Here is a 13,360-nt window from a genome sequence, read left to right on the forward strand (position 1 = left end):
GGCGCCGGAGGGGTGACCCCTGTGCTTCCCCCCTGCGGCAGCGCTGCTGGAGATGCAGAGCACCCCGAGCTACCTCTGGAGCACCGAGGACTGCCTGGGCCAGGGCGCCACAGCCTCCGTCTACAGAGCCCGCAACAAGGTGGGTACGGATGGAAGGAGGGGGAGAACCCGGACCCGCAGACGCCCCGAGCCCCCACCCCTCCTGCCCCGTGGTGGGGGTGCCCCTGCCCCCTCTGCTGTCCCCCGGGAGCTCCAGGGGCTGCTTTGGGCTTTAACTTCGCTTCTCGGTTGGCTCCTTCCCTCCCTGGGGCTCCAGCTCGGGTCAGTGGGTGCGGAGCAGCTTTGGGGTGCTCTGGGGCAGGTCCCCTCCCGGCATTCCCGGGCATCGCAGGAGGAAGAAGCTGTTCTGGGGGAATGCCCAGAGGTTCCGAAGGCCCCGTCCTTGCCCATTTGCATGTTTCGTGCAAGCACTCGCCAGGGCTGCACCCCCGGGCTTTGGTGTTCACTGAGCAAGTTCCTGCTCGGCGGGGCGGCAGAGGCAGCGTTGAGGAGGGTTTGAACCCAGCCCCGTCCCACTGCGCGCTCCCGGCCTCAGCCCCTGCTGTAAACCTGATCTGGAGCTGAATGAGCAGGGGCAGGAAGCAGAGGGTGGTGAGGAGCAGCGGGGTGGCTCTTACAGCAGAGATGAGGGCTGCGAGATGCCCGCGCCTTGCAGTGTCAGTGGAGTTTGCATCGCCAGCGGGTGCGGGAGCAGGGAGGGAGCTGATGGAGCTGCTCAGGACATGGATGGTGCCACCTCCTGCTCCCTCCTTCTCTGATCCCTCTTCTCCCAGAAATCGGGGGAGCTGGTCGCTGTGAAGGTCTTTAACAGCGTCAGCTACCGGCGGCCCCCGGAGGTCCAGATGAGGGAGTTTGAGATGCTGAGGAGGCTGAACCATAAAAACATCGTCAAGTTCTTTGCTGTAGAGGAGACGGTAAGTGGGGTCCCAGCCCCGAAACCCTGCCCCTGGGCTGCCTCCTCCTCCCTCTACCTCCACACCAAGCCTCAGCCCTTCAGCACTGGTGGCACTGGAGCACTCTGTGTGCCTCTGTTGTCCCCTGTCACCCTCCAGCCCTGCTTTGTCCAAGCAGGGACCCACCAGCCAAGGGAGGGGTGGAGCTCAGTGGGGGACAGTGGGGGGACCTCAGGGCTGCTCCCCGTGCAGGGCAGCAGCAAACAGAAGGTGCTGGTGATGGAATACTGCTCTGGGGGCAGCTTGCTGAGCGTGCTGGAGGACCCGGAGAACACCTTCGGCCTGGCTGAGTCCGAGTTTCTCATCGTGCTGCAGTGCGTGGGTGAGTGAGGGTCGCCCCATCACCGTGAGCGCAGCCTGGAGCTGGGAGGCTGCAGAGTGGGGACCTCGGGGTGCTGGCGATGGACGGGCTGAGCACCAGCTCCATCTCTTCCCGCATTCCTACCTCTGAACAAAGCCCTCCCCTCCCGTGTGCCCAGTGGCAGGGATGAACCACCTCCGTGAGAACAGCGTGGTGCACAGAGACATCAAACCAGGCAACATCATGCGGCTGCTGGGGGAAGATGGGCAGAGCATCTATAAACTGACAGACTTTGGGGCCGCGCGGGAGCTGGGCGATGATGAGAAGTTTGTGTCTGTCTATGGGACAGAGGAGTACCTGGTGAGCACAGGGATGGGGCAGCCACGGCTCCTCTGGGCACCCTGTGCCAGCGCCTCAGCACCCTCACAGGGAAGAGCTTCTGCCTCAGAGCTCATCTCGGTCTCCCCTGCAGCACCCGGACATGTACGAGCGCGCGGTGCTGCGCAAGCCGCAGCAGAAGGTTTACGGTGTCACCGTCGACCTCTGGAGCATCGGCGTCACCTTCTACCACGCTGCCACCGGCAGCCTCCCCTTCGTCCCCTTCGGGGGCTCGCGCTGGAACAAGGAGGCCATGTAGGGACCGCATCCAGCCCGGGGCACCAGGGGCTGCGCTGCGGGAGGTGACCCTGCGGGCTGCAGGGTGATGTGGCTGTGGCTCGGTGCACGCCAGCAGCACTGCAGGTCCATGGGCTGCAGTTTACAACTCATTTAATCCCATAGAACCTGATGTGTAGCCCGTGGAGAGTGAGCATGTAAAGGACCCGTGCCCCATTTATCACATTTACCCTCAAAATGCATTCTCCCGACTTTGGAGCTGGAAGAGAATCACAGAATCCCAGACTGGTTTGGGGTTGGAAAAGACCTTAAAGCTCATCCAGTTCCAACCCCCTGCCACGGGCAGGGACACCTTCCACTAGAGCAGGTTCATAGAAGTAACCAGGCTGGAAAAGACCTTTAAGATCCTCAAGTCCAGCTGTTACCTCTGTGGATGTTGTTCTTTCCCAGCCCATCCATCTCTGCCCTTTCCCTCTCTGCTGAGCCCAAGGGACTCAGTGCCCAAACAGGCACCACTTGGCTCGCTTCAGCTGCAGGCAATTCCCTTCAACAGGTACAAAATCACCTCTGAGAAGCCTCCTGGAGCCATTGCAGGGGTCCAGGAGCAGGAGAACGGGAGCATCGCGTGGAGCTACGAGCTGCCCCTCACCTGCCGCCTCTCCACGTGAGTGCCCGGGCTCGGGGCCCACGTCCTGGTGCCGTGGCTGGGGGTGCTCGCAGAGCACAGGGGGGGTTAACCAGGAACGAGCTTCTCACCTGCGGATGTCGGAGCTCTCAGACCAGGCCTTTGCTTTACAGGCAGGGAAAAGGGATGCAGGGCAGGGGAGCAGCTCTGTCAGAGCTCAGCATCCCTCCCCAGCCCCGTGCTCAGCACGTTTGTGGCTCAGGGTTATGTGCAGACGTCTCTTCTGCTGCCGCAGGGGGCTGAAGGAGCAGCTGGTTCCCATCCTGGCCAACATCTTGGAGGTGGATCAGAGGAAATGCTGGGGGTTCAACCAGTTTTTTGCAGAGACCAATGACATCTTGACCAGGATCGTGGTGGACGTCTTCTGCCTGCCACAGGCTTCCTCCCACCGCATCTACATCCACTCCTACAACACGTAAGGATGCCAAGGCTGGGTTAGAAGTTGAGCTCAGGAGCCTCAGCCCCGTCTTTGTGGGTGAACCTGGGGGAATGCCAGCAGTTAAACCAGCCTAAAGCAAGCCAGGCTCAGACACTAACGGGAGCTGTTGCCCCTGGCACACAGAGAGCCCCAGGGAAGTTGCCCAAGGGGCTCCGCTGCCCTTGTGGGCTATTTTGCTACAAGAAGAGGGCAGCAGGCTGTGGAAGTGATGGAAATCTGAGCGCTCCCCTCATTGCTTATTCCCCGTCCTTTCGTTTCTCCTTCATTTCAGTACCACCAAGTTCTTGGATGCTGTCTTCAAACAAACGAACGTAGCCCCTCACCACCAAGAGTACTTTTTCGAAGGGCATCCCTACGAGCTGGATCCGAATCTGCAGGCTCAGAACTTCTGCAGGACCACGGAGCACAGCCCTCTGACCTTGCTGAGCATCGCCGAGCAGCCGGAAGACGTGGTAGGAGTCACATACAGAGACCGTGAGTACCGGTGGCTTGGAGGCGGAGCAGGGCACGCAGGGTGGGTGTGTAAGAGAGATTTGCTGAAGTTATTATCTCTGTGTCCACTAAGGGTATATGTATTTTATATATGTATGTGTATACAATAAGGGCTCCAACGCACAGCAGGAGGTAGAGGGGTTTGATGCCGGATGAGGGATGCAGGATTAGGGGGTTTCAGGGTCAGTTTTCCCCTGCCATGGGCTGTTGCTCCGTGGCCACCCATCACACCGGGCTTCGCAGGCGATTCCTGCGTGCGCCCATGGTCTAAACCACCCCTGAGACCCGTGCTAAGCAGCATCGCAGCTGCTCCCATGCCTGAAACCCCGCGGGGCTGCAGGGTTTCTTTAGGGGTGTGAGGTGTCCCCGGGGCTCCGGGCTCCATCCGCAAAGCCCCTTGACCGCATCTCCCCAGCGGCGCTCGAGTTCCCAAAGCTGGTGCCCAGGGTGGACGTGGTGGCCGACTGCAGAGCAGCCAAGGTAGGCGGGGGGTCCCTGCGGCCCCGGGGAGCCCCGGCCGCAGGGGTGCGGATGGAGGCAGTGCCCGTTGCTTTGCAGAGCGCGGTGGGTGCCGTGCACCAGACCCTGCGCATCGCCCGCGCCCTGCGGCGCTGCCGGGAGCTGCTGGCGAGGGGCCTGCACTGGGTGATGTGAGTGCTGGGGCCGGCGTGGGTGCGGGTGCGGAGGGGGGGACCCGGCCCCTCCCAGGTCATTGATGGGTTGAAACCACTCCCGGTTTTCCAGCCTATTCCCAACAGCGCAGGGGTTGGAACTGGAGGAGCCCCTCCCACCCCAACCCGTGCCATGGTTCTGTGGGCATTCTCACTGTCCTGCCCGTTCCCTTCCTGTACAAGGCAGGACAGTGCCCAGTGGGTGAGACCCCCTGCCCAGGAGCTGCACCCAGCTCTGCATGCATCCAGCATCCCATGTGCACACGAGGAGGCATCAGCTCCATCCTAACCCTGTGCGCCTGGCCCCGGGATGGAGGTCGGGCTGCTGGGGAGCACTGGATGGGCTGTTTCCTCTCTTGGGAAGTGCTGGATGGGCTGTTTCCTCTCTTGGGAAGTGCTGGATGGGCTGTTTCCTCTCTTGGCAGTGGGAACCTGAAAACGGAGTGCGTGAGGGTGCTGGAGCAGAAGACAGGGGCTCTCTCGGTGCTCTCCTGCCTGCAGCTCCCTGAGGTGAAGACCCCCGTGCTGTAAGTGTGGCTTTGCAGCCGCAGGGATGCAGGCGCCGGGCTGCGGCTGCTGCAGATGAGTTATGGGGCTCTCAAAGATGCCATTCAAGAGGCTGAATGACATTCAATGGGGCTGAATGACAAGGAAAGCCCTGGCTGTCCTGGGCACCCATTCCCAGCCGTGCTGCCCCAGGAAAAGCTGACCCTGTTTTCTCTAAGCTATCCCATGGTTGGTTTGCATTCCAGTCCTGTTGCAGCAGAGCGTTCTTTGCTGCTGGGTTGCTGATCTTTTATTCCTTTCCATTTAGCAAGCCTCTTAATTTCCATCTCATCTAAAAAGATAGGGACACATGGTTCCCATTGACTTCAGCCGGATAACGCAGGGCTGGAGTGCCAAGAGCACTGATGCTGCAGCTGGATGCTGCTGCTTATCCATCCCTCCCAACACGGGCTGGAGCAGCCTATTTCTGCTTAGCCAGCACTGCTCAGTGCTCTGCTCTCATGCCAGCTGCAGGGAGGCAGAAAACGCACAACATCTGAGCTGGTGCAAAGCCAGCGGGGATGAAGTGAACAATTTGGGAACAAATCGGGTGAGTTTGCACCGGATCCACGCTTCTGTTGTGGCTCGGATCCGCTGCCCTGGGCGCAGTTATTTGCCCACACAAACCACCCCAGGGACTCGGATGCTGCCTCCACCACAGGACTGTGCCTCTGCCTCACACCCTGCCTAACATCCTTCCTTGTCTCCAGGTACGAGGCCGCTCCTGCAGGCAGCGGGGTGCTGGCTCTGAAGGACGTGGCCATGGTGAAGACAAGGCTGCAGAGGGTGAGCTCTGTGCAGGGGGTGAGCTCCGTGTGGGGCTGGGGAGCATCCAGAGCCAGCCCCAACCTCTCCATCTCCTCCACAGGTTGACGAGGAGCTCTCCCAGTGCTCTCACAGCATCTTTGTCTTCCAAGGGGCTCTCGATGGGGTTTTGGCTGAGCTGGTGAAGCAGGGGCAGGAAGTGCATGAAGACAAGAGGTTTGTGGCACCAGCATTCCCGAAATCCCTGCCAAAGCTTTGCTGGATGGAGAAGACACCGCTCCATGCACAGCCCCCATTGCAAACAGCTCCTAAGAGCCCTGTGCACGCACGTGTAATACCTGGAGCCAGGCTGAGGGCCGGGCTGGCTCCCCCCAGTGCTATTTTCACCCCTCTCCAGGGGCCTCATTCCCCCTTCCCCGTCCCTCTTCCAGCATCCAGCGGATCCAGTGCTGCCTGGAGGAGATGCAGCTCATCTACACGCAGTTCAGGAAGGCCAGGACCAGCCTGCGTAAGTCCCTGGGATGGCAGGAACATCCCTGCGCTGAGCCGGTGGGGAACTGGGGCCCTGCAGCTCTCTGTGGCCGTGGTCCCAGGGGCTGCTGCCCTGCAGAGCCTTGGGGTGAGCTCTGTGGTGTGAAGATGCCCATTCCCGTTCCCTGGGTGGTGAACAGGAGAGCCTGTGCTGACTGGTGCTGCCTTCCCTCCCCAGGGCTGAGCTACAACGAGGAGCAAATACACAAGCTGGATAAGTAAGTCCCAGCCCTCTCCCCTTTCTAGGACCTGCCCCATACTGTGGCTAGGCAGATGTGGGGGGGGTGTCTGCTTGAATCCCAGTGGGATGTAAAATGTTCCTGGGTCGCTAACACTGGGAGAGGGACTGGGTTTGGTGGTGGTTCATCCATGCAGGACCTTTCACAGCAAAGGCTTTAAGCTAAAAGCTATTTCTGATGAAGAGGTGAGAAAACCCCTGACCTGGGGTCAGGGTAGTGGTGTTGGGCCAACTCCCTGCATTGGGATGTGGGGATAAGCACATTTCAGGCTATTGCCTGCACAGTGCTTAGCTCGTGGCCGTGTATTTGCTGAGATGCTGGTTTGGGAAGTGTCCCTGCCTTCACATCCACTCACCTTCCACTGGAAATCAAGCGTCTGATGGCTTTTGTACCTTTAAAAATCCTCCGTTTAGCTTCCATTTGAAATCAGGGGAATTTAGCACAACCAGGAAATCAAATGCACGCTCCAGTACATACCAGGGCTGCTGAAACTGAAGAGGCAGCTCCTTAAGCTTAATTAAAGCTTCAATCTCCACTTGGGCATTTGCCTTAAAGTCCAAGGCAAAGATTTCTCAGGAGTGCCCTTGGGATGGGGATGAGATGTAGATATAGATTAGATCAGATTAGATTAGAGGTAGATGGTAGGGGTGTTGGAAACTGGTCTTTTCCAACCCAAACCATTCTATGATTCTATATAGATGCAGACCCACATCAAAATCCGTTACTGAGCATCCAGCCCCTCTTTCTCCATTCAGGAGCCAGCTTTAGGTCTCCTGCCATGTGAACTGTGATGTTCATTTGCATACATTTAAGGCAATACCAGTGTTCTCCTGCTCTTTTTTCTGCTTTTAGGGTGAATTTAGGCCATTTGGCCAGGAAGGTGCTCTTGATTTTCCAGGATGATTGTGTGGAACGGTACAAGGAGGCCCTGGCCCTCCATGGCAGCAGCATGAGGTACAAGCCCCAGCCTTCTCCTGAGGTTTTAGGGCTCTGGTTTCTGGACATGGTTGGGATGGGAGCAGGGATATTGCATTAAGTATTGCCCACAAATCCCAAGGCTTCCAGAGTGCTCTTATCAATTGAGCACTGAGATGCAGATGGAGAGGATGATGTCAGTAACTGCTGCGGAAGGACTCCTCAGTGGGTAATAAGACCCTGGTTCTTATCCCATGCCATGTATTCCTGCCCTGTTGTTTTAGTGGATTGATTTTAAAAGCTCCCTAAACTTGCAGCTGGAGTTTAAGCCTCTGGGTTCTTCACTCTCTGATGGGGAGAGGTTATTTTATCAGGTCAAAATTGCCATCGAGACAGAGATCTGCTTAGGAGGAATGATCTCCTGTTAAAGGGTGCTTGGGGAATAGTGCAGGGAGCAAAGTGCCTCGCAGTGATTGAGCGCAGTCCTCTGCCTATTGCAGCCATGAGCAGAGTGAGGGGAGGCAGGCAGGGGAAGGGCATGTTCCAGACACTGGATTTCTATTGCCAGGTTGCTCTTAGAGCAGCATCCATTCCCCTGGGCTGCCGGTGTGCGTGTACGGAGGAGGATTTTCCGCAGTGCTTTAGAACCGACCCCAGGTTGTGTCCCTGTCTCTGCCACGGAGCAGCCAGGAATTGCCTGGGGGGGAATTGAGGGTGGGATTTGCCTCGGGTGCTCGGGAATGCCCTGGCAGGAGGAGGGGGCAGCGTCTGCCCAGCCCTGCCCCGTCCCTGCGTCCCTTGTGTTTTGCCGGAGTGGTTTTGTGCCTGGTTTCCTGCCCTTGCAGAAGGGGCACCGTGCGTCACCCCTGCCCGGCTATAATTGACTCTGCCTCCAGCCTGAGCTGTCCTGCGCTGGGCTGGCACCAGCGCTGAGCTCTGGAGGTGGTTGGCTGGGGGCTGGAGGTGGGACCGTGCACCTGAAATAGCCTTTCCTTTATTACCCCAAACCGAACCTATTCTGAGCCAGCTGAGGCCCCTCCTGCTGCGTGGCCGGCAGGAGCAGCTCCCTTTCCCACTCTCCCTCAGGACTTTGCTGCTGGTGGTGTCTGGATAACCTGGCCTATGGTGGCTATGAGCAGAGCTGCAGCCGCGCTTGCAGCCCTGTTGTGACTCGTTTGCTTTCCTTTGGGGCTTTAACTTCGATCCAGGAAGGTTTGCAGAAAGCAGTAAATTGGATTAAACCACACAGAACTAGAACAGAAATACACTCTATTAAAGAAATAGAACCATTTAGTGTGAGGGTGCTGAGGCGCTGGCACAGGGTGCCCAGAGAAGCTGTGGCTGCCCCATCCCTGGCAGTGCTCAAGGCCACGTTGGACACAGGGGCTTGGAGCAAGCTGCTCCAGTGGAGGGGGTCCCTGCCCGTGGCAGGGGTTGGAGCTGGAGGAGCTTTGAGGCCCCTTCCAAAACGAACCGTTCCAGGATAAGGATCCACACTGCCGATGAACGTCAACTGGGAATTCTGTTGTTGTTTCTAGGAAAGTCTGTGAGATAAAGAAACATCTGAAGAGGCTCAGCAACCGCATCAGCGCCTGCAGCGTGGAGATGATGCAGTGCCAGGACTGCCTGCAGAGCGTAGGTGCCCATGGGGGGTCCCACCCAGGGGTGCTGCTGCACAGACCCCCCCTTCACACCCTGCCCACCCTGTGCCTGAGCACGTGTGTTAAGCAGGGACCACCAGGGTGCTTCTGAACACCTTGCTGCAGTGCTCTGGGGGGGATCCACACTGAAGATCTTCCCTATTTGAGCAAGGAATGGGGAAGAGCTTTGGCAGCGGCACCACTGGTCCTGAGCACTGCCTGACCGGGGTCCAGCCCTGCAGCCCTGGGTCAGACCCCCTGCCTGGGGGGCTGCTGAGCCTCTCCCTTCCCGCAGGCTCTGGACAGGCTTCTCCAGCCTGAGCAGCAGAGCTTGGCCCCGGTTCCTCCTGCTCCTTCCCCTGTCCCTGGGAGCCAGGCACACCAGGACATGGCTTTCCGGTGAGCTGAGGTCCTGCCGTGTGCGATCCATGGGGCGCTCCAGCTGCCGGAGCTGCTCCCATAGGGAATGGGAGGCTGAGCAGCACCGGTAAGGGGTGGCTGTGTCCCTGGCAGGATGCAGGAGCTCCTGGAGCAGATGAGGTCAGTAACTTGTGATCTCCAGCTCAACAACAGCATCATCGAGCGGTGAGTAAGAGCGTGCAGGGACGCTGCTCCTGCCCCTAACCCCAGGATGGGGCGGTGGGACCGGGTGGGCTCCATGGGTATCCATGAAGGGTTCCAGCATGGGGAGCGCAAGCACAGGTTCTGTTCCTGCAGGTTACGTGGGGCTGCCCCAGCCCCTGGTGTTTGAGACGTGGTGAGCTTGCGGCTGCTGAAGCCAACAGCGGCGAACACTCGCAGCACTTTGGGTCCAGGGCGATGGAGACGTCTGATGTTCATGTTGGAGGAGCTCTCTGTCTCCTACCTCTCCCCTCCAGCACTTTTGCACCGTTCACCAGTGCCAGCTTTGAGTGGCTTGAACACCCTGAACCTTTGAAAGTTTGACCAGAAAATGAGAGGGTTTGGGTTTTTCTTTCCTTTTAAAAAGTGCTCGAAGGACTTCATGTTTTTCCAGCTTCTCTGTATCGCCGTGCCTGGTGGTGAAGAGGAAGAGGCTAAACAGCTAAATTCTCTTTTGCCCTCTTGTTGTGGGATTACTCCCACTTTTAACATACTTCTGGTCCCTGGAGTGGGCATGAGGGATGCTGAGACTGGATCCAGCCCAGGACAGCTCCAGCACTGGGACGGTGGGAGCTGCAGACCTCAGCCCGCTGGTGCTGCCACCTCTTCTCCCATTTCCCCCTTGGGTTTGGGAATAGGAAGCCAAGGGAGGATTCTCGTTTTGGGTATGTTTCTAGCCATGTAACCGAGTCCTGTGTGGATGCACGTTGTCTCCAAACAACCCTGCACTGAAACCCTGGCTCAAGCCAGCGAACCTGGGGGTGCTACTGAATGCCAAGGCACAATCCCAGATGAGAGGGCTCCCACATTCCCCTCTCCACGGCAAGGGAAGGCAGTGATGCTCCTTTTTACTTCAGGTTAAAGGGGGAGAAGCAGCCACCCCTGCCATTAACACAAGGTGAAAGGATGGATTTATCTGTTTCTTGACCTTGGGTTTCATGAGGAACCATAACTGAGTCATCACCATGCGGAGCAGTGATACAGGAAGTCCGGGATTGCGGGAGCATGAGCAGCAGAGGGTATCGAGGAGCTCTTTGTGGGCAGTCGGACACGCGTCCCCTCCATCCACCTCTTCCTGCCTGTCCCCAGCGTGACTGATGGGTTGTCATCCCAATCCCTCAATCCACACCCTGCAGAGCCACAGAGGGGAGCAGCGTTCCCAGGCAGGAGCCAAAGCCAGGCAGGGAGATGACCCCCTCCCAGCCAGGCTCACGTAGGTGTATTTACACGCTGGGGACTCCCGGCAGAAGGATGGGCTCTTCCCACCCCTCCTTGGCACACATCAGGGCAAAGACACAAATCTCACAAGGGGCTGCAGGGACAGGCCAAGGGGAATGGCTTTAACCTGCCCGAGGGGAGGCTGAGATGAGCTCTTAGGCAGAAGTCACCTGCTGTGGCTGGGTGCTGGGCTTGGAGGAGGCTGGAGCAGGGACCAGGAAACGAGGGCACCAGCAAAGTCCAAGGCTCACTGCACCTCCCAGGGCTGGATCGTGCATCTGGAAGCAGAGGCTGAGCCGTCATCTGGGCAAGCCAATGCGTCTGACTCAACAGCAGCGGGGATGCTGAGGGTGCCTGCCTGGACCTGCCCCTCCATAGAGAACACAGCTCCCGGCTCTGCCCTTCACCTTTCCTCCCGTTCCCTCGCCTGCCTCTTTGCTGGAGGTGACACACATCAGGTAAAGCAAGAGCCTCCAGCCGAGTCTGGGCCTGCCCTCACCATGCTGCTTGCCCAGAGGCATCGCCAGCTCCCCACCTGAGAGAGGACAGGGCAAGGGGGTGCCTGCCGTGGATGCTCCTCACCTTCACCACGGCAGGAGTTGGTTCCAGCCTCTGCTGGGAGACCTGCGGGCCCCTGGGGCAGAGCAGTGCAGCCTTGGAGCTGAGCGTCTTGCTCTGAGTTCAGCAAGGAAGCAACCGAAGCAGGAGCAGCAGCTCCAGGGCTGTGCCTGCCTTTTCCTGCCTGTCGGAACAGGCCAAGCACGCCCAGGAAACCTTCCCGAGTGGAATTTGGCACCAAACTTCCCCATCCATTTTAACTGTAAAACCCAACATCCTGGCTGTCAAACCCAGCCGCTTGCAGCAGCAGAGGTGGAACGAAGCCATCCCTTAAAAGCTTTTCTCCCACATACTATTTTCTAGGATTCTCCTCGTTTTCCAAGGAACATTAGTTTTAATCCAGCTCGAATTCACTGACATCCCCTGTTGGAACAGGGCAGGGAGCCCAGGCAGGGTGTCCTGCCACACTTCCTTGGATTCAGTGGAGCTGCACTGATTCATACCAGCTGAGAGCTGGACCTGGGACATGTTTGGCTTTGGTAAAGAGGGATTTATTTCTTGGCAAAAAGAAAAGAGAGGTTTTGCTAACAGCCCTTGTCATGCTTCAACTGCTGTAACAGCAGCTGCAAAGGGGACTCCCGGAATCCAAATGAAACAGGAACTTTCCTGCCAATGGTAATTAGGGATTTTTTCCCAGATTACTTTAACCCTTGGCCTAAAAGAGCTTCCAATGGTGTCAGCCCTGAATGCCTGCAGAGGCAGCTGAGGATAACGACTCTGCCCCATCTCCATCCCGTGTGAGCCCAAGCATGCGGTGTGGACAGAGGGTACTACATTTATTTGCACTGGAAGCCAAGGTCTGCAGCTTTCACAGCTGGGATGGCCCTGGAAGAGCACATGTCCAGAATGGCTTTAGCAGGTTCCCAGCCAGACGCCGGGTAGATCTTTGCTCTCAGAAACATCACTTGCTTTCTTGCAGGTTATTTCTTACACAATGAACGCTCTGTGGAGAGCACAGGATTAAATCCCAATCGGGGGAAAACAATTCCCCTTCCCTGGGAATAAATCTGCTGCTGTTCGCAGGCAGGAGCAGAGGATGTGTGAAAGTGAATCAGGGTCCTGAATGGGGAAGAAAAAGACGCTCCCCAAATGAATCTTGCTACTTAGCACGGAACAAAACTAGGATTTCCAAGCTGTGTTATTCCTCTTTGGGTTTGAAGCTTTTATTAGGGGCTGCTTATGGCATTAGTCCTTTGTAACTCAGAGCCAGTGTTTTAATCCAGGCTTCAAATTAGAATCCTTGAAAAGGATTTAGACATCCTTGGCTTATCCTGTCCTCAGGAATCCGTGAGTGACATCAAACTCAGCTTCCCATGAGCCCAGAAGCCGGGGTGCACACAGCTCCATCTGGATGTAGGGAAAAGGGAAAATGCATGAGGAAGAGTTTCTTCTTACGGTTCACAGCACAGCGCAGATTTCCTCACCATGCAGAATACACTGTTCTGTATCTTTTTCAGTCTGCTTGCACATCACTCCTTCCACATGTACATCTCAAACAGCATCAGACGCATCCTCGTGAAGATGCACCTCGTCAAACTCAATGCTGTGCGTTTGACCATAGCAGAAGCTTGCGCCTCTCCCAGCCAGGGGGAAGGTGTAATGATGACGGGGGACCCTCACACCCTTGTGTTCAAAGGAGGAGGGAGGGAGTCACTTGATAATCAGCGCATCGAGGTAGCAGAGGACCACCGGGTCCAGCCACCCCCAAAAGCTCCTTTGCCCAGGGGAGAGGTTTGCAAACCAGCGCTGGAGCCTGCTCGGAGCCGCTTCAGAACGTGGCCATCACATCTTCCCTTTGGCATTTCCCACAACCACAGGAGCCTCATCAGGGAGCGATAATTGCCTCGGCTCCTCCGCCCTCATCATCGCCCCAGAGGAAGGCGCTTTGGCCAGGTGGGATGGGAGCGATGCTGGGGTGGGATGGAGCCGACGCTGCAGGGAGCCCGGCGGCGATGTGCGCACTGCCCTGGGTACGGAGAGGGGGGATCCTTGTGGGGAGAGGTGCCTGGAAGGGCGGGGATTCCCACGGGGGTGGGAATTGCGGGGAGGGG

At 57.7% G+C, this 13,360-nt stretch overlaps 1 protein-coding gene and 1 long non-coding RNA gene across 2 annotated transcripts; both read left to right on the forward strand.

The window, feature by feature from the left end:
• On the forward strand, positions 1–9,758 carry IKBKE (inhibitor of nuclear factor kappa B kinase subunit epsilon). Its single transcript, XM_057400685.1, has 20 exons — positions 1–139; positions 834–974; positions 1,206–1,335; positions 1,493–1,674; positions 1,787–1,947; positions 2,483–2,593; positions 2,850–3,029; positions 3,325–3,527; positions 3,961–4,025; positions 4,104–4,195; positions 4,642–4,743; positions 5,473–5,548; positions 5,631–5,743; positions 5,959–6,035; positions 6,237–6,276; positions 7,150–7,251; positions 8,751–8,847; positions 9,148–9,251; positions 9,366–9,437; positions 9,570–9,758. Exons 1-20 carry the CDS (start codon positions 53–55, stop codon positions 9,601–9,603), a joined length of 2,169 nt encoding a protein of 722 aa, XP_057256668.1. The 5' UTR covers positions 1–52; the 3' UTR covers positions 9,604–9,758.
• A 247-nt stretch (positions 9,759–10,005) lies between these two features.
• Positions 10,006–12,765, forward strand: LOC130594676 (uncharacterized). The gene is made up of 2 exons (XR_008971136.1): positions 10,006–10,138; positions 11,613–12,765. It is a non-coding gene; the product is annotated as an uncharacterized LOC130594676 (long non-coding RNA).
• Positions 12,766–13,360: the final 595 nt, after the last annotated feature.

This window comes from Pezoporus wallicus, unplaced genomic scaffold, assembly GCF_028554395.1.
Source record: "Pezoporus wallicus isolate ANWC-B61680 ecotype Strahan unplaced genomic scaffold, APGP_CSIRO_Pwel_v1 scaffold_7736, whole genome shotgun sequence".
NCBI classification, from domain to species: Eukaryota; Metazoa; Chordata; class Aves; order Psittaciformes; family Psittacidae; genus Pezoporus; species Pezoporus wallicus.

Coding starts and splice junctions, on each gene's coding strand:
- IKBKE (XM_057400685.1), top strand. CDS start 53: ATGCAGAGCACCCCGAGCTACCTCTGGAGCACCGAGGACTGCCTGGGC. Junction 4,196..4,641: donor AGGGGCCTGCACTGGGTGAT/GTGAGTGCTGGG, acceptor CTCTCTTGGCAG/TGGGAACCTGAAAACGGAGT. Junction 7,252..8,750: donor CTCCATGGCAGCAGCATGAG/GTACAAGCCCCA, acceptor TGTTGTTTCTAG/GAAAGTCTGTGAGATAAAGA.